Genomic DNA, 24,927 nt, shown 5'->3' with positions numbered 1-24,927 from the left:
CGCGGACAACACCTGGGTGGAGGAACGTGATGACGCCCCGCCCACGGAGCGCAGGGATGCTGTGGCAAAAATGTTTCCGGATACAGTCTCACTCCTGGGGATAATTCTACATGAAGGGATCTGCGGCTAGAATTGTTTCTACCAGATACATCGTTACCGAAGGTAAGGAACTCGTACTTTTGTTCCATATCGACCCTTGCTGGGCAGGGGTCAGTATCCTGCTGACTTCGTATCTAACAGGAGCAGGTTCAACAGTGTTTTACGCTATTCAAGTTGTTTAGCGGGGACTAGCTCTGACTTCTTGTCGACACCTTGGATTCTGAGGATACGCAACCCCTCCCCCCCGTGCCCCCATCCCCCTCCTCCCCCCGGCCTTCCCTTCTTTCTTCTTCAACCGCTTTAGGTCTCTTGCCTCCCCTGCACTCTAGTGATTGCAGTCTCTGACAATGCTGCATTCGGTAGGTCCCTTATTCGGATCGGACGTCTCCCTTTGGTTGACGCCTTATGGTAGTTTATCCTTACTCCTGGGTTCTGGACTGGTTGTCCTTCACTGTCATATATTGTGGTTGCAGCCTTTCTGTCGGCTGCTGTGACAGCTCACCAAGGAGCTATGGCTCAATGGTGAGTCTTGTGCTTTTGGTGGCACAGGCTTACACAGGCCAAGAGTTTGAATCCTGCCTCTGCTCTGTATCTTCTTCTACTTCCGGGGGAGGTTTTGGACTTAACAATTGCGGGGGTCCCTCCCAGAGTGGTGCTCTGTTCTTTTCCCTCCCTCAGTTTACAATATACGGTGCATGGCACTGTCCTTCTATGGTGATGTTTTTCACCATACCTTGTTTTTTCTTTTTTCTGCACACTGTTCCCATATTTCAAAATTTTTGGTGGTGGCTTTGCGTTCTGACACGGAAAAGTCTTGTGACGAAAACTGATGGTGGCGCGCCAGGGCATATATGGCTCCGCTGACGTCAGGTCAGTGGACTACATCAGGTCGGAGCTGTACAGCGCCGTCCCTCGGCGCGCAGAGGTGCTGCTGCACAAAGTTTTCCGGACCAGTCTGACACCTGGGGGTATTCTAAGTTAAGGAATCTGTGGCTAGACTTTGTCTCTACCAGATACATTGTTACCGAAGTTAAGTAACTTGTTCTTCATGTTGACAGAGAAAGGCGCATGAACAGGTTGCTGGTCTATTGCTGTGAGGGGCCATTACCTAAATAATGGTGCATGCGCCCTATCCTCACATTACAATATTTGCATGGGCTTGCCCTATAAACCTGTTGCCCATTAGATCCCCAGAAATCAGTTCTATAGGCGTAGGCTCATAATAACGTCTTCTGCTGACACCTGAATTCACTGTTTTCCGCAATCTTGAAGAGCCACACCAAGGATACATTAATTTCGAGATTTAAATGTAGAACATTTTGACTATTCACAACATGAAATAGAGGGAAGAGATGACGTGAAGACTCTTGCTCAAGCACCCCTGACTAATATCCTAATACCCTTCTCTCATCATGAGGGCAGATTAAACATGTTCACCTGTTTTTATGACTCTTATACCGATGGCCTGTCAATATTTAGGAATGTGCCATAAGAACACACCTAATTGAGAGCAGTAATCCAATCTGCTTCTAAGTTTAACACTGCTTTGTAGGCTATGGTGCTCTTTTACACAGTGTGTTAGATTGTTATATGTAATGCAATAATTACTTTCAGATGGAGAAAGCCAACACAAGAATGAAACAGTTAAAGCGTCAGCTGGAGGAGGCTGAAGAGGAGGCTACACGTGCTAATGCTTCCCGACGAAAGCTTCAGCGTGAGCTGGATGATTCCACTGAGGCCACCGAAGTCCTAACTAGAGAGGTCAACACTCTGAAAAATCGACTTAGGTAAGTTACAGTAGAAATCTAGAAGTGCAGCAGACATAGGTGTTCATATTTTAATGATGCAGCTCACCAATAGAATTCTAAACTCTATTGTTTAATAAGTGGTACTCCCTTGACATGAATGGCTATTCCCTGATAAGGAGGCCCCTGATACTCCTAACAGTAGATGGAAGTTGATTATGCAGATGAGCAGTGAGGTATGTGCATTTCTTTTTAAAATGAAGTGGGAGACCTTTTCAATCTATGCCATATTTCTGATTGAGACTTATAACCGCAGGTGTTTCGCCTTTTGAATATTCCTAGTTGTCAGACCGGATCCAGAAACTTTTCGACAGTAGCTGTGCACGCCGGTAGGTAGCGCTGTGCAGCACCACACTACCATTCAGCTCCGTAAATGACTTGCGTACCCTATATAGGAGCCACTTCTAGACGTTGATGTCAGTACTTCCTTTCTATGCATGCCACCAGACACAAATCCAGAGCTACCTCTAGTCTCTTTAAGACCACTACTCCTGACAAATTTTACAGTGTGAAAAGGAAAAGCCACCTCCCAAAAAATAGGTTTAAAACCCTATAGGGACTGTCGCAAGCAAATGTGTGTGACCGATCCTCATCAGGTTTGTCTGTGGTCCCGATTGAAGCTGAATTCACCGATTCTTACCAGGTTGGCAGGCCATAACATCAGACAGGGGGGTCCTTCAGGTTGTCTGGAAGGGATACGCCTTACCCTTTATAGCCAATCCGCTGCACCTTCCACCATCCCCAGAAGCGACTAACACAAGACCATCTGTCCATCTCACGGTAGGGAGTGCAAGCCCTTGTGGCCAAAGGGCTATTGAAAGGGTTGTTATTCCAGTAACCTCTGATGCCACAGAAGAATGGAGACCATTTGGCTAATTTTCATTTTTTTTTTATGTGTTTCTTTGGTATGATTTTTTTTCATAGGAAGCTGTCAGGAAATGCCTGTTTTTTTAGTCACCCCCAAAGGTTTGGGCTGATGCTGCTGGTTTGTCAACTCAGAGTGAACTTAGGTTTGCTAACCAGACCTCAGTGCCACTGCCTTGACCCTTAAACGTGTGTTTGATTGGCCAATTGGCATACACTAACATACTTCTAAGTCCTTAGTTTATAGTACCCGGGGTGCCCATGGCCTGTAACTTAGTGTTCCTCAGGCACTGCAGCACTTGTTGCGCCACCCCGTAGGAAGTTGGCTCTGTATATGGACAGATTCCAGAGAGTCCCCAAAAGTGTACTGTGCTCAATGCAAACCCCAAGATGCTCTATTAGTGGTAGAGTGTGAAAAAAGTGCCCTCTTTCTTGCATGGCAGGCCCCCACTTTTTGCTGAATTGCTGATGTTCTTTGACTGAGTGTGCCCTGGCCTCCTGAAAGTCAGGCACCCAGGGCCTCTGTGCCTTCCCTAAAATTGCATTGAAGGCTAAACCCAATTGACATCTCTGGCCACATGGTACCACAGCGAACCAGGGCACTGTGACCAGAGAAGGCCTCTAAGGGCTGCAGCACTTATTGTGACACCCTTAGAGGTCCTGTAACCTCACACACACACACACTGCCTTTGCAGGCTGCGTGCCTTGGTGCAGAACAAAGTGAAGAGTTGACATGGCACACACCCCTGTGTGCCATACCCACAAAACCATTGCCCTGGCATGCAATAGAAAAGGTGACTGAGTGTTATTTGCGCTGGAATACGACAATATTAAGAGTTTACAGTCTGTCAACAGCTCATAAGGATAAGGTTATGGTCACCCACCATCAACCCAAATGGGTAATGTTCACACAAAACCACATACAAGAAAAAAAAGGAATTTATCCTGAGCTAAATAAGTACATCAATAAACAAGTTCCGAAAGGTGAATAGTCTTCATATCTTCTTTTATTATTGTTGTTATTTTTCAAAAACCAAACTAGCCGCCGCCAACACATGTTTCGTCTTGGTGTGATTAACCATAGACTTCTTCAGGGCTATAGCTAGGATTCGCACGTAAGGATCACGCAATACTCTCCATAGTTTGTGAGAGCAGTAAGAAAGTAATTAGTTCTCCGGAGGCTCCTAATTCAGTATAAGCATCAAGTTCCCAATTTCTCCGTATTCATTCCCCGGTGTCCTCAAAGGTGCAAGGTAGAGATGTGTATGGAAAGAAAGACACACCACGGCTTTCTTTACATACACATCTCTACCTTGCACCTTTGAGGACACCGGGGGTTGAATACGGAGAAATTGGGAACTTGATGCTTATACTGAATTAGGAGCCTCCGGAGAACTAATTACTTTCTTACTGCTCTCACAAACTATGGAGAGTATTACGTGATCCTTAAGTGCGAATCCTAGCTATAGCCCTGAAGAAGTCTATGGTTAATCACACCATGACGAAACACGTGTTGGCGGCGGCTAGTTTGGTTTTTGAAGAATAACAACAATAATAAAAGAAGATATGAAGACTATTCACCGTTCGGAACTTGTTTATTGATGTACTTATTTAGCTCAGGATAAATTCCTTTTTTTTTCATTGCCCTGGCGTAGATCAGTCACCCCTCTAGCAGGGTGCACTATGCCAGTGGTGAGGGTACAGGTGCATGAGCCTTGTAACCCTACAGTGCCCACGTCCATTTTTGGGCATTGTAAGTGCAGTACTGCCATTAAGAGTATATGGTGCTGGGAGTTTGTCATCACGAACCCCACAACACCTTAACGGCTCGACTGAAAACTGGGAAGTTTGGTATCAAACTTCTCAGCACATTAAACCCACACTGATGCCAGTGTGAGATTTAATGTAAATTGCACAACAGAGGGCATCTTAGAGATTCCCATTGAAACTCGACCAACTTCTAGTGACCTGACTGAGTGGCTGCTTAGGCTGCGACCAACAGAAATGTTTCTGGACCCCTGGGTTGAGAGCCTGCTGCTCTCGGAGGCCTGAAACAATGCACATCCTGGGAAGAGGTGCCAATCCTCCTCCCCCAGGATGGGCAGGGTTCACGATGGTAGCTTCAAAGGCATGCCACCTTTGTGAGCCTCCCCAGACCATTTGCTGCTTTCAGCAACTGGTCCCCACTGGTTCTACCCCCACTTTGGGTGGGAGAGCCAGCGGGGAAAAACAAGTGAGGGAAAGAGGTGTGCCAACCTCTACAACTCCACCCCTCAGGTGGGAGATGCGAGGTGAAGCACAACTCTGAGTCCCCGCCATCATGAGGATGTTGGGACCCGACCAACCAGGGACAGGCTCCTGCCCCCCTCCCACTGGAGGGTGGCATGATAGGGGGTGTACCCACTCCAGGGAAGTGACCCATTGGTCTCTGCTCTTTTCCTACCTGTAACACCCCTAAATCTAGTATTTAGGGGGGCCCTGAACCTTGCTTCCTCAGATCCAGCCTGACAACAAGAAGAAAAGAAGGACTGAACAGCCGTGCAGCCAGCTAACAAGAGGAAGACGCCCACTAACTTGGCCCCAGCCCTACCGGCTTGTCTCCCCTCGAACCTGCGCCTGCGAAATCCTGGTGTGTCCTGCAGCCTGCAACCTCAGAAACCCCCGAGGACCTGCCTGCCTTCACTTCCAAAGACTGCTTCTCCCGTGAACACTGGATTTGTTCAACTGCAACCTCTGGCGGTAGCCGGAAACCTCAAACCCAGCCCACTCTGCACCAGCCGAACCCGGCCCGAGCTTGAGTAGAAAAATACAGCGAGGAGGTCACCCCGGTGATCCAGACACGAGATCCGGTGACCCCTGACCTGCCTCAAGCCTACTGCCTACGCCTGCAGCCTAAATCCAGCAGGCCCCCCTAACCGCGACCAAGAGCTGGTAAGAAGATCCGACCCCAAAAGGCACCCCTGCACCAGACGCCCCACGGCCTTGTGTGCCCAAACCGACGGTGCCTAACCAACCCTTAACTTTCCAACTTACCTCCTCTCCAAGTGGTGGTCGCACCCAGAAGTCCTTCGTCTCCCTGCCTGCAGTGCTTTTGCAAACTGAACGTTCTCCATGGAAAACAACAGGGCGCCCGACGTCGAAACAGCACTCTGCACCCAGCCGCCCCAGTGCCGCTGAGGGTGCACCTTTTGTGCTACTTTGTTTACCCATTTGCCCTGACCTAAACCCTAGAAGCTTTGCTCCCAGAACCCAGTGGCCTGCTTGCCAGCAGCCACCAACCGGAGGCCCCCTATCCCCCATTGGATAACATTGGGTCTCAACACTCTGCACCCGGCCACCATAATGCCGCTGAAGGTGTAACAAGAGTGCATCACTGACCCTGAGAGACCCCTGAGTCTAACCCCAGAACCTTAACTCCCACAGTTGATTACTTACCTGTGAACCGATAACCTGTTTTTCCTCCATAGGATAACATTGACAATTTTCTTCCAAAAAGTTTGAAAATGTGGAGTTTGGAAATCTAAAAATATTCTTTAAAAATCGCACAAATAACCAAAACTTATTTACTTACCTGTGTCCCAGTGCTGAATCTAGGTATCCAGCACTGAGAAAAGTAACGTAAAAAGTAACTTACCTGTAATTTACTGAAAAAGCCTTTTCATGTCAATGTACTGTATTTGCTAACCTACTGCATCCCCTGTAAATCAAACAAAGTGCAACTTCTATTACATTTTCAAATTGTTCTATATTCAGAAACATATTACTGAAAATTATTTAATGCTTACCTGTGTCATGCTTGCTTGGTTCTAAAAATAAACAATAATATATTGAGTGTGTGAATTCATTTGCAGACTGAGTGTGTACATCAAATTCTTGGCACTGTCCTCTGATACTGCCTTACTGCTCGACCACTCTACCACAAATAGAGAGTAAGGTTCTATCTAACTTTAAACTCTGCCTACCTCTGGGGTCACCTGGACTCTATACAGACTATACCTCGTTTTGGTGTAGAGCCAGTTTCCTACATAGAGTGATCGAGCAGTCTTAGGCCTAGCACAGAGGAGTGTAAGACATTTATTGCACACACAACAAATAACTGACAAACGACTCAAAAAGGAGATTCACACCAATTTTATGAAAATAAGCTTTGGGTTTTAAGACCAAGATCTTAGCAATAAGGTAAGTTTTTAGATAAAAATACTTTTCACATTCAAAAGTAATTTCTGAGCAGTTCAGTGTTGTCCTATAGAGGAAAACAATAATACAGTTACACAGGTAAGTACGCAACTTACAATTTCAGTCTTTGGTCCCATAGGTCAGCAAGGAGCAACGGTCAATACTGCACCACCAGCGGCTGGTGCAGAGTTCAAAATATGAGTACGGACTAATCTGTTTCTATGAAGACTGGGAGTGCTCAAAGCCACACTGCTTGCTTGTAAGTAGATCAGTTGCAGGGGCCAAACTTTGGGGGTTAGAGAAAGCACGGGGCCACAAGGTGGCACAATACATACACCACCAGCGGCACAGGGGAAGCTAGGTGTATTTTCAGCATCTGACGCCCAATGCTTTTCAATGGCAATTCTGCTTTTAACAAACAGGCTACAGCCTTCGCACCAGAGGTTGCAGGAGGGAGACCAACGGCAGTACAGGTAAGTAGAGATGTAGGGGGTCGTAGGGGCACCGTTAATTCAGCTTACCAAGGCCCAGGGGCTTCTGGTGCAAGGGGTGCTTTTAGACGTCAGTCTTCTTAGCTGAGCTGGTCGCTGTCAGGGGAAGCCTCTGGATTCAGGCTGCAGGCGGCATCGTGGAGTCCAGAAGGGGTCAGCCAATGCTGTTAATTGTTTATACAGCTGTATGAAAATGAAATAAAATATAACCATTCCTTGTTTTAAGACAAACTCTTGTAAAAAAAAATTTGATTCATTGTAAAGGCTCTTTTGAAATGTATCAACTGTGTCTATTGCGTCAACACTAGTATTGTTTACTTTCTCAATATGCATTTTTTTCTAAAAAAGTAGGGTTTCATTATTGTATTTTTAGGTTTCGAAACCTGGCGAGGGGCGAAGCCCCTCCCAGATCGAAATCTATTGTTTTCAATAGTGAGGTTAGGACAGCCTCTGTTTCCAATTGGCTAGCTCCATAAATGGAGACTAGCCATTGGGAGACAGAGGCTGTCAATCGCGCTTTCTCACGAAAACGCGATTCGGGGGCGTTTCTGGTGCTTTTTTTAAGCCCCGCCCCTTTGTCCCGGGCCGCGCTGCGATTGGCTGCCGGCCCGGGACACCCCCGTGACGTCATTCCCCGGGCCGCGCTGTGACTGGCTGGCCGGCCCGGGACCTGACTTGTTTGTGCTCGTCACCAGTAGATTGCGGACAGAGCCGTGTTTTGAAGGTCCCCATTTGAAATATTTTCGCTTCTGTTTCATTTGTTATGGGGTTCCCCTGTAGTAGCTTCCTTACAGTAACTATTTCGCTTGCTCACATGTCGCGAAACGACCTGTTGCTCTGTTCCAGTCCCTCCCCCTCCCTCCGTCCGCAGCTCTCCTTAGTCCCGCTACCCCCCCTCCCTCCGCCCGCAGCTCTCCTTAGTCCCGCTCCCCCGCCCGCAGCTCTCCGCTCTCCTTAGTCCCGCTCCCCCCCCGCCCGCAGCTCTCCTTAGTCCCGCTTCCCCGCCCGCAGCTCTCCGCTCTCCTTAGTCCCGCTCCCCCCCCCGCCCGCAGCTCTCCTTAGTCCCGCTCCCCACCCTCCCCCCGCCCGCAGCTCTCCTTAGTCCCGCTCCCCCCTCCCTCCGCCCGCACAACCCTACCAAGGCCAGACTTACTGCCCCTCTGTCTTGTATAAATGTTTTGTGGTCGGATCGATTAAATTGATGCGGTCAGTTAATGCGAAAAATTCCAGTATCTCACCTACACAAATGTAAACTTAATGTTGATTCATCTTCTGAAGGAATCCGGTAGATTCGGAAGTCAGTCACAGAACAGTTACAGCTGATCCTAAGAACTTGAGAACGAACCAGGGCTGTACGGTGCTCACTATAAAGGCCTGCTCGATCCCTAGCACCAGCCCGCATGCTTTGTTGTCCCTAGTTTCTGGTGTACTGACAGCCACGTTTAAACCCCACGGCCATACATGTGAGCTCCCAGACGAAGGTAGGCCGAGTGAAAGGTGCGGGAAGGATTGGTGGTGATGCAGCACGTGAGCAGGACTGCCTCTCACGCGCGTGAGTGCGTTTCCAATGTGTCCCTGTGTCCCATTAGCAGCAGGCTGCGACATTGAACTGAATAGTGTGTTTGCTTTTCCAGTGTTGTCATGGATCTATGATTTTATGATAACGGCCATCTTTATAACACAAATCAAGTTGCCTCCTGGCACAGGGACGCTGTCGCCCGTCCTTGTGGCATTCGCCCTGTCAGCCTCAGAATGATTAGAGGGTATCCCATTGTGCGGCTTGCATGTCAAACACAGATCAAAGCAGTGAACTCTGCACTCATTGAGCTATCTTACCAGCTGTGATGATGCATTGACTAACCATGAATGGCTACATGCAGAACACTAGTTAGGTTCAAATGCGCTTTCTGTCCTTGGGAGAAACTGAATGACAGATTAGGCGTTTGATTGCACGTGATCTGATAAACTACGATGCCTGCTCAAACACTGTTCACCAACATCTCTGTGCCGCATTTTTATTGGATGCGATAATTATCGGCCTGGTAATGCACACTGTCTGTGCAGGGTGGGAGCTACCAGTCAGACCAGGAATGCCACCTCTACAGAACGAGAAACCGACCCCTTTCTAGGCCTATTTTAACAGGCGCACTCACGAGCAACGGCCTTGAGATTTTTTTTTTTACCTTTTTCATAGCATGGCATTGTCCGCATTGACTGCCTCATGAACTGTTAGCCCCACAGACTTTTATCAGGGTTGTTTGCAGGGCTTTAAACGGGCCGGGTCCTGCAGGTGCTCAACACCCGGCAGTTCAACAAAGCAGGTGCTGAGACCGGTCCCTATCGGGCACTCCATTTTTGCCCTCCCCTTCAGGGTGAAAAAATAATCTTAACTCTGCAGCAGTAGTACCACCCTTCACTGCCTTTTTATGTAACTTCAAAGAGACTCGTTATAGTACTTTCATTCTCATCATTTCAGAATTGAAGCATTTTTAGTATGCTATTAAAGCCATAGTTGTTGCTTATTTATTTTATGCAACTACAACCGTTGACAAATCCAATAGTCCCAGCTTGTTGTAGGTATAATGTTACTTGTTGTGTTATTTATCTGGTTGTAATGCCTAAAGCAGCAGAATACCAGTCGGGCAACACACTAGGCTAAACGCAGAATTTCAATTTAAGTGTTTTTAAGCCACGCCCCCAACTACATCGGCCACACCCCTTTGAGAGACCCCCCCCCCCCCAGTTTTTTATCCTACTTAAAGCCCTGGTTGTTTGGACTTACTTTTTAGAGTTCGCCTCGTCGAAAGCTGCGCCGTGCAGGGCTCGGGTTCCTGCTGGCTGAACCCTGACGGGGCGAAAGGGACCAGCCCGGCAAACCTTCAATACGAAACCTCCTTACCCACCCTGCAGTTTGCATTCCTAGCAGGGTATATAGCGCCCATTTAAGTTAAATGATAACATACCAAACAAAACTCGAGCATCACGTTTGTCGCAGCAAAAAAGAGAACAGCAGTGGCATTTGGCATCTTTTTAAATCCCGAAAGCAGGAGGTCTGTCACAAACGTGTGGGTGTGGGGGGGGGGCTGTGTGTGGGTGTGTGTGTGTGGGGGGGCTCTCTGTGGGTGTGTATGTGTGGCATTTGCAAGAGATTAAGCTATTGGCATTGTAAATGACCGTGCCATTTATTTATCTGTTTTCAAAACCAACACATAAATAAAAATGTTGTCATTTACAATGCCAAACTCAAACTTTTGCAAATGCGAAACCGTTGCATTGTAAATCCTTGTTAATATCCTGCTTCCAATTTACTGGATCATATAGATAGCCTGTGTGCAACAAGGGACATTGTTTTCTTTTCCTGTCCGCCAAAGCTGGACTTGAGGTCAGGATTGCTGGGAACCTGTTCTGGATTGTCTCCCGCCTGGACACGGGCCAGAGGCGTCGGGTGCAGAATGGACAGGACTGATCTGCTGGGCAATGGAGTCCTTTGAGTCGTTTTTCTGGGGACAGAACCGCATCCTCTGGAGTTCTGGTCTATTTCAAAGTTCAGGCAGTCTTCCTCGGATTTCTGGAAGTAGTTGACTGCAGGACAGCCGTTGTCTTCTCTCAGGATCATAGAAGCTGGAAACAGGCCGTTAGGGCTGGGGCCAATTCAGTAGTCATCTTCAGGCTTCGCTGCACGGTGTCTTCTTCGTCCTTCTTCTTAAGTTGCAGGTAACTAGTTTCCAGGTCTGGGGGAGCCAGCTAAATAATACATTTAGGGACATTTTGGGGCAGTAGCAGGTAGGGCCAATGGGCACCTTACCTGGGGTGAATACACCCTCCTTTGGGAGGGAGCATAAACCTATCCCTGATTGGAGGGGTCTCCCGGTCTTCAAAATGGTGGGGACTGAAAGATGTGCTTCATCTCATCTTCGCCACCTTTGAGGTGGAGTTGGCAGAGATGGGCAAAACTCCTATTCTCCTAAGTTTTCCTGCCCGAAGTGGGGGTGCAAACCAGGTGCTTCCGACTGCTGCTAGCAGCAGAGGCTGCTGGGTCGCATTACAATAATTTTTTTTTTTAAAAAGTCCACATTTGTAAAGCGCACAATCACCCGTAAGGGTCTCTAGGCGCTGGGGGCCGTCGGGAAGATTAAGCGAGCTATTGCCCAGAGTCACATGGTGCTGGGCTAACCTGCCGCCGGAGCCGGGGATCGAACCGTGGTCCCCAGATTCCAGAGTCAGTCGCCCTGGCCGCGGCGCCACACCTCAGGCCTTTGAAGATTCCCCCTTTGTGGACCCAGCCCATCCTGGGGGAGGAGGCATGACACCTCTGCACAGGATTGGCGTTATTTCTGGACACAGAGCATAGGCTTTATAACCAGGGGTCCAAAACCTGTCTGGTGGTGGCAAATAACGGGCGGCCATTCAGGATAATACCAGGGCTGGTCGATTTTCAGGGGCATCTCTAAGATGCCCTCTGTTTGCATTTTACAATAAATCCCACACTGACATCAGTGTGGGTTTAATGTGCTGAGAATTTTGCTACCAAACTTCCCAGTTTTTGCTATAGCCTTTATGGATCTGTGGAGTTCGTAATGACCAACTCCCAGACCATATACTCTTTATGGCTTTCCTACACTTACAATGTCTAAGAATGGACTTAGACACTGTAGGGGACATGGCTCATGCCACTGTACCCTCACCTGAGGGTAGTGCACCCTGCTAGAGAAGTAACGTACCTAGGACTCAGGCAGTGGGATGCAGGCATGGCACACAGAGTTGTGTAGCATATCGACTAGTCACTTTTCCCTGCACCAAAACACGCAGCCTGCAATGGCAGTGTGTGGGTGTTTAGGTACAGGGCCGCTAAGGGAGGCACCACAGGTGATGCAGTCCTTAGAGGCCTTCTCTGGTCACAGTGCCCTTGGTACCCATGGTACCGTTTACAAGATACGCACATCTCTATGGGCAGAGATGTGCGAGTTGTCGATTTAAAGGTACAGTCTGGGGAAAGAACACAGGCCCTGGGTACCTGATTGGCAGAGACCCAGGGCACATCTAGTCAGGTTGCATCAGATGTCAGGCAAAAAGAGGGGGGTAACCATGCAAAGAGGGGCACTTTCCTACACCTTGGGTACAGAGTCTCCACGCGTTGAAACTGGGGTTGCTGTGACTTCAACCGCTTCCTACCCTTTGACGTCTCTGGAGAACAGCGTCCTTTGAACCGGCTCTGACTTCTAGATCGTCCACGCGAACTGACCTCTTTCTGGGAAGACAGAGACTGAGGCCGGGAAGTCTCCAAAGATTGCGACATACGCCCCACCAGCGACTTCATACGACGGTCTTTAAGCATCTTCCTATTGGCAGAAGCCACAATCCTTGGTTTTGTTGTGATCGCCCAAACACCACATACAAATCGTATGGGGCCTGTAACCGATATCTGCCAACTACAAGACTCACAAAGCTTAAAACCTGTAGCCTTTGAGAAAAAGGCCACACTGTTCCTAACGACAAAAACGTGTCAAAGTAGACCAAAAATGGCCTAAGGAAACACTTCTCCAGATCCGCGTTGCAGCGAGGAAAAGAAAAAACTGACGTCCACTCGCCAGAGGGGACTTATATGGGTCCATTGACATGACCTGAGTCAACGTCATCACGGGCCATTCAGCGCCGTCCCCTGTCACGCAGAGGTGCTGCTGAAAAATTTCCGGATATCGTCTGTCGTTTGGGGAGAATTCAACGTTAAGAAATCTGCAGCTAGAGGTCTCTATCAGGTCGGTTGCGGTTTTGGGGGCCAAGGTCCAAAGTACCACCAGCAGTTACCAATTATCTGCCCTGGGGCGTCCAGGCGCACAGCTACTGATAGGGTTGGTAGCTTTGCGTGCAACGCTGGGGGAAAAAGGAGGGGCAATCTAAATGCAGGCTGAAGAGGGGGACTTGGGGACAAGTCTGAGATCTGCAAATGGGGGGCTCCGGTCACAAGGGTCTGGGAGCAAGGGGGCACAACTGGTTCGTCTGTCCCTGGGCTGGTGCGCTCGGAGTAGATAGGTCGGCTGGACTCTGTGTGTCCTAGGTCCTCACGGTTGTCAGTCTTACTGGTTGGGGATGCAGAAATCGGGACAGCTGGGTCACTCTGAAGTGGGTCTCTGCGGTGCTGACATCCCTCAACAGCTGCTCGGTCTCTGTACTGTTGGAATCCCAACTGGACTTAAACATGCCTTGGTTGCTGCAAGGGGTCCGGTACCCCAGGTATTGGTGCTGTGTGGCTCCGGTCTGTCCTGATGTCCTCTCACACCTCTTGGGGTACAGACCCGACCTTCAGGAGCATGGGTACCTCTTCTCTGGGGGGCTCCTGTATATCGGGCTGGCTGGGGAATGGCAACACTGTTAACCGGACACTGCTTCTTCAGTGCCTGCGGACTGCAGGGGAGTAGGTCTTCTACTCCAAAGGAGATTGCTGGCAGTTTGCGAAGGGCTGGCAGTCTACTAGGGTTCTTGGTAGTTGCTCAGTTGCAGGAACAGTCACACGGTCAAGACGGGTGCAGGCAGGGTTTGGCACCAAAAGTCCACAGCTGTCTTCAGTTCTTGTTGCTTGCAGCTCTTTGTCCTCTTCTTCTGAATCTGTCAAATCTGAGCTCCTGGCATTAAGGGTGCCTCCTAAATGCTCAATTTAAGGGTGTTACGGTGAGTGACAGGTAGTTGCAAATAGGCTACTCCCCTTTAGAGCACCTACACCCCTATATGACCACTTCCCGTGGGAAGTGGGCATAACCCTGGCCCTGTGAGCCTAATTCCATTCAAAATCAAGATGGTGAAATTCTAGTTTTTTTGGTCACAACAGTTTAGGTCCACTTAAGAGTGGAACTAAACTGGCGGGGACCACAGCTCCTGACGAGCTAATTTTCCTGCTTGTACTGATGCCAAATGGGCCCAGCGCAGGGAGTGGCATTTCCCCTGTCTGGAAAAAGCCTGGGTTGCATATAAAAGGCAACAGAGGCCTTTGAAGCCTTCTGCCTTGATAGGTGTTGGGTTCCGCTTAATGATGTATGACCAGAACTCCTAGGTGGAGGAGTTCTGGAATGGATGAGACGACAGTTAAGAGGAGACAGAGAGAGATGGTATGTCACAGCTTGAATAGGACTGGGGACAGTCACCTGAGTCTTATCGCTGATGGCACATTGCAAACAATCTCTAACAAAATGTTCGACATGTTTGTCTAGACCAGGCCACCAGAACTGTTCCCTAATTCTCCTTTTCATTGCACGAATGCCTATATGTCCCTCATGAGCTAAGGTGAGTATTTTATTCCTCATATTGGTAGGAACTACAAGAGAAGTAGAGCGGTATAACAAATCATCAATTATTGACAAATCATCAAAAACATGTTTGAATTTATCAATAGAGTCCTCGAGAGACAACTGGGTACTCCATCCCGTATGAAGTATGTCGATAACCCTTTTGATGTCCTCATCACATAAATATGCATCTCTCCACTCATTCTCTGAAATGGCACCACATGACTCAGAAATAGCAAAACAAAAAAGATCTCCATCATCAACATCCTCATTGTCATCTGAGTCATTCATACTTGGCAATCTAGATAGACAGACCACCACAATGTTCTTTTTCCCTGGAACGTACTCTACTTCAAAGTTATGTTCCAATAATCTATACTGCCATTTAGCAATACGGGGTGTTGCTTTCTCACCACCTTTGTTGTGAAGAGTTGTACTTAAGGTTTGTGATCAACTCTTACTGTGAATTTCGAACCCCACAAGTAGTGTTTGAAATGGACAATGCCCCCCCAACAAGCTAAAGCTTCACGCTCTATTACAGAATACGTAGATTATGCACCTTTTAGACCTCTTGATGCAAAGACTACCACCTCATCTCTACCATTTCTGCATTGCATAAATACTGCACCAAGACCTTTTTGGCTCGCGTCTGTCATGATTATGGTATTGTAATTGATGTTAAAAGGTTTAAGAGGAATAGCATGTGCAATATCATGCTTAATTTTTTTTAATTCTTTGTCACACTCATCACACCATTTAAATATGACATTTTTCTTTAGTAGATTCCTCATGTGAAAAGTTTTTGAAGAGCAATTGGGAACAAACCTTGTATAGAATTCGATTAGACCCATAAAGGATCTTAGTTGATCCTTGTCAACTGGAACACAAAAATCTTCAATAGCTTTACCCCTTTCTCAGATAGCTTATACCCCAAATAACCCACAGAGTCTACATTCATTTTGCATTTATCTACACTTAGTGTAACACCTTTTTCCTTCAAAATGTTAGAGACTTTAATTAAAGCTTCGTCATGCTCACATTGATTCGAACCGTAAACTAAAACATCATCCTGAAAGGCCATCACCCCAGGGATGTTCTTAAACATACCTTCAACAATTCTCTGAAAAACTGCAGAAGCAGATGCCAAACCAAATGGCATTCGTTTGAATTGAAACAATCCTTCTTGGGTGATGAAAGCAGTATAATGTCTCGAATCAGGATGAAGGTCAACCTGATGATAGGCTGACGTCATGTCAAGTAGACTGAATTTTCTGCTAAAATTTCTGTTTCCAACAAGTACAATTCATTTGGTACTAATCAAACCATCACTTGTGCTGAGCCACCTTCGACATCTTCCAGTTCTCATCTTCGTGAACACTCTACTAGATCAACAAAGTTACCTAGTAAATTTCATGACTCTGTAATGTATAAGTAGGCGAGATAATATGTCAGAACTTAATTCTTTTTCTTGTTCCATGGAATATGTTTATATGATTTTAGTTTGTATTATAATATGTCAGAATAGAATCCTTTTCCCTGTTTCATGAAATGCTTTACATATTTTATTATGCTGTATTTGTTTCAAGTTTCTGTTCTGTATAGGGGGAAGATGTGTTGGGTTCCGCTTTTGATGTATGACCAGAACTCCTAGGTGGAGGAGTTCTGGAATGGATGAGACAACAGTTAAGAGGAGACAGAGAGAGATGGTATGTTTAATCTCTCCGTCCTCTTGGCAATAAAAAGAAGAAATTGTACACTTACCTGTGACTTCTTTTTAATAGGCTGATTACTTAGCGATTCTGCTTGGTAGAGGTGACAACACCTCTGGCCGAAGCAAGCACTGTTCCTGCCCTCAGAGAGTGTGGGGGTTCACCTGCAGAGGGTCAGAAACCTGTCTGTGGTGGCAGGCTGTTCTACACAAATCAGTCAGTACACTAGCAGTCAGTAGGTTTTCAGGGGGCACCTCTAAGGTGCCCTCTTAGTGCATGTATTAATAAATTAATCACTGGAATCAGTGTAGGCTTTTTATTACTAGATGTTCGATACCAAAGCTCTTTACTTTCAGTGAAGCCATTGTGTAGCTGGGGAACTTGTAATTACCAGTGTCTAACATATGTATTTAAAATGGCTTCCCTGTACACTTGTAGTAGCTAAGCATCGACTTAGACATCACAGGGGCATGTCTGCTCAGCAGTTATGTCCACTCATGCGGTATAGTGCTGCTTTATGGTTGTAATGCCTGCTAGAGGGGTGACTTACCTATACCTTCAGGCAGTGCTGGCTGGCATTGCACCCAAGCAGGGTGCCATGGGGACTTTGTTGTTGTTCACCTAACAGGTGCAAGGGCAGTGGCATGGTCCCAGTGAGGGGGTCACAGGGGACCCTCTTGAGCTTCCAGACTCTAGGTACCCCAGGTACCACTTATTAGGGACTTACAGGGGCAGGAGTACCAATAGTGGATATGTTTTAGGGAAGAAGCACTGGCACATGGACCTGGTTGGCAGGGACCCTGTGCACTACAATCAAAACCACTTCAAACACCAGGCGAAAAGTGGGGATAACAATGCCAAAAAAGGCACTTTCTCACTCTGAGGGGGACAAGATAAAACGAGTCTTCCAACCTGCCTCTGGAGACCAATAGAGCAGGTTAATACTGCTAACTCAACATTGCCATTTAAAATAATGGCAAAGCCCAAACCTCCATTTTTAATGTGTACAAGTCACCCCTACACCAGGCCTTTCGAGTCCTAAGGAAGGATGAATCATGTTAAAAAGTAGAATGTGTTTTACATGTTCTGACAGTAAAAACTTGCAATTGTCGCTTCTAAGAAACTGGCTCTATAGACACTGCACCAAAGTGAGATACAGTGTGTATAGAGTCTAAGGGTCTCCAGAGGTTTGACAAAGGTTAAAGTTAGATAAAACCTTACTCTCTAAAGTGGTAGCTTGGTCGAGCAGTAAGGCAGTATCAGAGGACAGTGTTAAGCATTTGGTGTACACACTCAGTCAACAAATGAATTAATTCACTCAAGAACTGAACTCTAGGCCAATTGTTTTTGTATAAAAATATACTGTTTTATTTCTAGAACCAAGCAAGCCTGGCACAGGTACGCATAAAAATACTTTTCAGTAGTAAATTACTTGTATGAACACAGTTCAAAATTGCAGTGTAACTTGTACTGGTTTTGATTACAGTTTTAAGTAAGCAGTTTGCAACACATTGCAGGTGTATAGTACATTCAAATGAAGGGGCTTTTTAGGTAAAATGCAGTTAATTACTTTTCAGATTACTTTTGCTAACAGAGGGCTGGATCCTAGATTCAGCACTGGGACACTTCCTTAAAATAGGTGAGTAAATGCGTTTTAGTTAGAGGTACGATTTTTAAAGAATATTATTGCATTTCAAAAGTTGACAAACTTTTTCACATAGGATCACCAATGTTATCCTATGGGAGGAAATTCACATAGCAGGTAAGTTATGTTAACAATTCTTTTTCTTACTCAGTGCTGGATTCCTAGGTTCAGCACTGGGACATTTCCTGAAAACAGTTGAGAAAACGCGTTTTGGGTATTCGGCTGATTTTTAAGGAATATTTCGAGTTTTCAAAAGTCGACACGTAGAAACATTTTGGGAGAAAAAGTGTCAATGTTATTCTATGAGGAAAAAAAGGTTATCGGTTTCCAGGTAGGTAATCGGTCTTTGGGGTCAGGGATCTCGGGTCGGCTCGTGGTGTTTTTCCACTCTAGCTCGGGCCGGGTTCGGAGGGTGCAGAGTGGGCTGGATTCGCAGTTCCTGGCTGGCACCAGGAGCTGCAGGTCAAACACATCCGGTGTTCACGGGAGAAACCGCTTGGAAAGTGAATGCAGGATGGTCCTCTGGGGTTTTTGAGGTTGCTGGCCGCTAGACACGCCTGGGTTTTGCAGGAGCAGGTTCGAGGGGAGGCAGGCCTCTAGGGCTGGGGCCAAGTCAGTGGGCGTCGTCCTCTTGTTAGCTCTGCCCGGCTTCTCGTCCTTCTTCTTCTCTTCTTTTTTTGTGGTTGCTGGATCTAAGGAAGGAAGGTTCAGGGTGCCCCCTAAAGGGCAGGGACCAATGGTCCCTTCCCTGGGTTGGGTACACCCCCTATTCTGCCACTCTCCAGTGGTAGGGGGGCAGGAGCCTGTCCTTGGTTGGCTGGGTCCCCCATCCTCAAGATGGCGGGTGTGAGAATTTGGCCTGGTATATGATGTTCACTATTCTAGTGAACACCTTGCACCAGTCCAAACAACCCTTATGGTGATGGTTGTAAGTCAACCTTATAGACCAGCTATCCTAGTGGTAGCGTGGACAGAACAGTCTTAGGCTAAAAGACTCTTTACGGTGTGTAAAGCCAGCTGTTTTACCATATGTAACCCCTTGAATATCAAATGAAAGGACACCACACAGGATATATATAAAATATATATGTATTTATTTACTAACACACTCCTCTGAACTCTTTATGAGATCAGAGGCCAAAGCACATAACAAGTTACTTAATCAGAATACTTTAAGTTGCACAATTTACAGTTAGGCCCTAAGGGTGAAGCAAACCATATATTAAGAAAGTGGTATAAGTACCACGTCACGAGAAAAGGGAAGGCCTAGGACCTAGGGAATCGCTGGGGCTACACTATCTGAACCTTAGTTTAGAAGTAGGAGGCCCACAGGCGGCGCGTGCAGAGTCTTTACCCACACGCGAGAGTCAATGTAAAGTCATTGGGAACTTAGAAGTTAGATAAAGAAGGATTTAGGACACTTCCGGTTTAGCTAGAAGGAAACAACTAAAAACCTAGACATTTGGATAGTCAATAACATTGGGAGCACCGAAGTACTCGTGTTACCTCACCCACGGACGGCGGGTGCATAGGTGTGAAGATGTGTCGGGTTTCGCCGTTGAAGTCTATGGAGCCTGTGAAGAAAGATGCTGCAGGCGACCAGGAGGAAGATGTCCTGGTGGATCCAAGGGTGGATCGAGGATGAAGAGGACCTGAAAGCAGAGGGGACAGAGTCTGGGTCACTAGCCAGTGACCGGGTGGAACCAGGAAGGAACCAGACGACGTCAAGGAGCAATCAGGTGCTGTCTTGAAGCTTGTCTCTTCAGCCAAGCGGACCAGGAGGCGTCGAGGACGACCAGGTGCTGGAGGCGAGCTGTCCCACGAAGGTTTTCGCAGATGGAGGGGTCGACTGCCGGATTGGAGTCAACAAGCCTTGGCAAAGGCCACCCACGCAGGATTCAAAGAAGGCTTCTGGTGCAGACCAGCAAGGTCTGAGGTGCCTCACCTTTGCAGGGAGGCAAGGGCCAGTCTGGAGCAACCAGACCAGTGAGTTGGTTCAAAAGGATTGTCGTCACAGAGGCTACTAGCCAACGGGCCAGCAACCGGACAACGCGTCGAGCAGAACACAAGCAGAAGGGCCCCACGCAGAACTCGTAGAGTGTGGAGGGCTGATCTTCGGTGCAGGTGGAGCTCGGATTCGGGGCTTCTCAGTCCCCAGTGCACAGCTTCGAGGATGCCTCAGGAGCTGCACAGTTAGCAAGTTGCAGGCTTTTCAAGATGTCCGGTCCCACGTGTCTCGTCGCCTCCACGGATCTCAGCTAGCCTGCAGACAAGAAGAGAGTGTCAGAGAGGTCTGGAAGTCTGGGTCTTGTCAGGCTCTGTGCTCGGGTTCCGGCGGGAACGTCGACAAAGCAAGCCGTTGATTTGCTGGATGGTGCCTGGTTGCCCACGGTGGTCACTCCTTGGCCACAAGGGAGATTCTTCAGTCTTCAGCTTCAGCAGAATGTCGAAGGTCCAGAGTTTCGTTTCAAGTTTCAGTTCAGGATCAAATCTAAAATCCTAGGACTCAGCTCCTACCTTTATACAACTAAAAGGGGCTGGATTAGTTCCTAATCTAATGTAATGTTGGCTTCTTATATAGCGCACTAATCACCCCAAAGGGTCTCAAGGCGCTTGCTTTGGGAACCCGTCCTGGTTTTTCCCTGTGAGATAGCCCCTACTGGGCACCCCCAAGGTGAAAGCCAGGCATCCCGCTGCGGGGGGCCGTGGTGGAGATTGAGCAAGCTATTGCCCAGAGTTGCAGAGTGTGAGCCCCTGATTTGAGTAGGCACCGAAGCGAGAATTATCGAGTCCGTGGACATTTTTGAGCTCAGGACCCTGCCGCGTCGGGAATTGAACCCTGGTCCTGGTCTGACCTCTGCTTCAGGGTCTGCCTCCTCTAACCAGTGAGCCACACTTCTCCACTTCTCCTATGGGTGGGACCAGGAAGGGGGTGGTTACACCCCCTTTCCTTTGTCCAGTTTCGCGCCAGAGCTGGGGCTGGAGTGCCCCAGCAACCGGTTTGAACTGGGGTATGCATGGAGCACCTAGGGTGCCCCAGGCAGTGTCTCAATCTATTCAGCCCTCCCTGTCCCAATACACAAAGTCCTGTCTGGGGTGGTGCTCGCACCTCTCCAGGCAGGAAACCTATTGTCCAAACCTCCGTGACTGGAAGTACTCCCAGCAGCAGGAGGTCAGACTTGTGTCTGTGGCAGCAGCTTCCATTTTGTGACGCTGGGGCTCTGGTTAACTTTAACCGGGATAGTCAGAACTAACATGTCTTCTCCCTCTAGAAGGGTGGAATGCGTACCCCCGTCGCCAGAATTGGCAAGGGGTAGTATTCCAAAGCGTATGACACCTTACACGACATGTTTAGATAAAGCCAAACCAAAGTTAGCATTCAACCGCAAGGATTATAATGCACTTAAGAGTATATGGTATGGCAATATCATAGAACAGCTATAAGGACATGGTTCCGAAAGCTGCAGACAGGCTCAGCTCATGCTAGAGCACCATCTCACACATAACCAAGCACTTTGCCTCCAGGATTGTTAAGTCCTACAATAGGAGTGACTTATAGGTTACTATGTGTCTATATATTAGGCATGTATAGGGATACTATACCTAAGCAAGGGGTGATTACACGACCTTGCCCCAGCTGAGTGATCAGCCAGTTGTGTCAATTTAGGTGGCCAGCCAAGGGTGGCATAATATATGCTGCAGCCCCTGTAAGGCCTTGGGTGCCCCTATGCCCTGGGTACCTATAGTACACTATACAGGGACTCACAAGGGTGACCCAATATCCAATTTGGTATGTACCTACAGTACATGGAGTCCATTTTACAGAGAGAGCAGATAGCCTGGGGTCCTGAATAGCAGGATACCAGACCAACTAAGTTGAAAACCAGCTAAACACTAGGCAAAAAGTTGGGGGTAACCATAGTCCGGTATCCACCTTCCTACAGCGGGGACTCAAAGTTGTGCTTCACCTCGCCTCCCCCACCTTTGGGGTGGAGTTGGCAGAGGTGGGCACACCTCTCTTTCTCACTTTGTTTTTCCTGCCGGGTCTCCCGCCCAAAGTGGTTGATAGAACCAGTGGGGACCAGTTGCTGAAAGCAGGAAACGGTCTGGAGAGGCTCACAAAGGCGGCATGCCTTTGAAGCTTCTCCTTTGTGAACCGTGCCCATCCTGGGGGAGGAGGCTTTGCACCTCGTCCCAGGATGTGCGTTGTTTCACGCCCCCGAGTGTAGCAAGCTCTCGACCCAGGGGTCCAGCCTAGGCTGCCACTCAGTCAGATCACTGGGAGTTGGTCGAGTTTCAGGGGGCATCTCTAAGATGCCCTCTGTCGTGCATTTTACATTAAATACCACACTGGCATCAGTGTGGGTTTAATGTGCTGAGGAGTTTGATACCAAACTTCTTAGTCTTCAGTGCAGCCATTATGGTGCTGTGGAGTTCGTAATGACAAACTCCCAGCACCATATACTCTTAATGGCAGCACTGCACTTACAGTGCCCAGGAATGGACCTGGGTACTGTAGGAGTACAGGGCTCATGCACCTGTACCCTCACCACTGGCATAGGGCACCCAGCTAGAGGGGTGACTGATGTATACCAGGGCAGTGTTTTGTGGGCTTGGCACACAGGGATGTGTGTCATGTCGACTCTTCACTTTGTTCTGCACCAAGACACGCAGCCTGCAAAGGCAGTGTGTGGGTGTCAGAGTACAGGGCCTCTAAGGGTGGCACAATAAGTGCTGCAGCACTTAGGGGCCTTCACAGTGCCCTGGGTACCTGTGGTACCATTTACCAGGTACCTGTGGCCAGAGATGCCAATTGGGTTAGGCTTCAATGCAGTTTTCGCGAAGGAACACAGGCCCTAGGTACCTGATTGGCAGGAGCCCAGGACACACTCAGTCAAAGCCCATCAGCAATTCAGCAGAATGTGGGGGCATACTATGCAAGAAAGAGGGCACTTTCTCACATCGCTTTAAATGTGAAAGAGGCTAGTAGCTCCATTGCCAAGTACATGGTTACACGCTGACAACTCAACTGTGCTAACTTCTGAATGGGACTACTAATGTTGATACTTAAAGGAATCAAACAACTAGTTGCATCAAGCCCAACTTGATGCTCAATTCGACACTAATGTAACTCATTGCTACATGCAACTTTTAGAAATTTGTCACTGTTGCCCAGTTTTCCAGTGGCCTTACACAGATGCTGGTCACAAGATAGCCTTCTGCCCGTCTGGGGAGATTTGTAAACCGCTCCCAGGACAGATAACAATAGAAAGCTGCTACTGAAGCCCTCCTGGATGAAAGCTGTTGGAAACTGGAATTTTGCTGCAGTTGTCCCCCCCCCTCCCCCCAACCCCCCACTTTCTGCTCCCTTTTTATGTCTCGCACCTGGCGATACAGCGCGAAGGCGCTGTCGCCTGCGAGACCTATAGTTGTCGAGTCTGCTTTAAGGGCCCTAAAAGGGAGACCGGAGATGGGCATGCGCAGGCTGCAGGCCGGACTGGGGCACGAGCGCGTTCACCACGTACAGTTACGCGCTTTGCCCATCTCCTGTCTCCCTTGCAAGCCTCATGCACTTCTCGCATGCAGTAACGGCCAACACACACACAGCCACCCCCCCCTGCTTTCGCTTCGCTTTACACGCACGCACACACACACACACACGAGCGCACACACAGAGACAAGCACGCATACACACATGAGCGCACACACACACACAAGCGCACACATACAGAAACACACGCGTGCACACACCCCCGCCCCCACCCCCAGTATAACCCCACTCACCGCATCGGCGCCACTCCTGACTTCTGCAGCCTCCGCGGGGCTCTCCCTCAGGCATGGGAGCCCCGCGTCACCACTGCTCTTCTGGGCCAGCCACTCCGTGGGCGCGGGCTTCCCGCAGAAGACGGAAGTCCCGCCCCACGACGGGCGTGACGCTCCCGAACTTCCGGTTTCGGGATGTGCACGCTCACGGCTTGTTTAATTCTGCAGTCAGGCTAAGCGACAGCTGTGAGTAATCGGTGTGCTTTTTACATTTTATTTATGGTACGATGCACTTTGTTATGCCTTGCACACTCCCTATGTTTATTAATTGTTGCTGCTGGATGTGTTTTGTTAACCGAAATGATTTCCCCATGCCTGGCCATGCTTGTTCATACAACCCAGCGGTTCACCCGCAACAGTTTGTTTTCTGCTGGGCGGTTTCCGCGTCAAACGTGCACAGTGACGCACTTTAGTTATTGTTTGGGAATCAGGAAATCTTGGAGGGATGCCGACCTCTTACGGAAATGTTTGCAGGGAATGTTAGAAGACTACTGAAGTGCTAATCGCACATGCCGGGTAAACAAATGGTATTGCACGTAGAATCTGTAAGAAACAGGTTAGTATTAGATTCCTTACCTTAGAATATCCCCAGGCGTCAGACTGGATCCGGAAACTTTTGCGTAGCAGTACCTTTGCGCGTCGGTAGGCGTCGTCTGCGACTCCGTCGTCGGCGTCGTTGGCGCCGGGATGGCGTTGCCGGAGTACTTAGACGCCGCCCTCGCGCGCTGACGTCAGTTCCATATTTTTTCCGCGCCAGCAAGCGCCGATCCGGGAACAGCGGTACCCTTTAGTCATTTTTTGAATAAACTTTTCGATCTTTTTGATAATTTTTTTCGAAGTCGAACGTCTCCGACGGTGCTGGTAGGGATGCCCAGGTTTAAGCCCTGCGTCGACTGCAAACGACTGATGTCGGTTACCGACCCCCATCGCCGGTGTCTTCATTGCCTGGGGCTCGACCACGATGACAAGTCGTGTCCCGACTGCCGGGCCTTGACGTCGAAGGCTAGGCGGGAGCGGTCCCGCAAGCGCCTCAAGCTC

General features: G+C 48.4%; 1 protein-coding gene across 6 annotated transcripts in view; it reads left to right on the top strand.

Moving 5' to 3' along the window:
* Positions 1–24,927, top strand: part of MYH10 (myosin heavy chain 10) — a 1,407,286-nt gene that overhangs the window by 1,319,870 nt on the left and 62,489 nt on the right. For all 6 annotated transcript variants that reach the window (XM_078654665.1, XM_078654664.1, XM_078654663.1 and 3 more), the window contains one exon: positions 1,714–1,886. In XM_078654665.1, the coding sequence (XP_078510791.1) occupies positions 1,714–1,886 (173 nt within the window). The remainder of the gene's footprint in view (positions 1–1,713; positions 1,887–24,927) is intronic.

Source organism: Lissotriton helveticus, chromosome 7, assembly GCF_964261635.1.
Source record: "Lissotriton helveticus chromosome 7, aLisHel1.1, whole genome shotgun sequence".
NCBI classification, from domain to species: Eukaryota; Metazoa; Chordata; class Amphibia; order Caudata; family Salamandridae; genus Lissotriton; species Lissotriton helveticus.
This window is presented reverse-complemented; position numbering and strand designations above follow the sequence as displayed.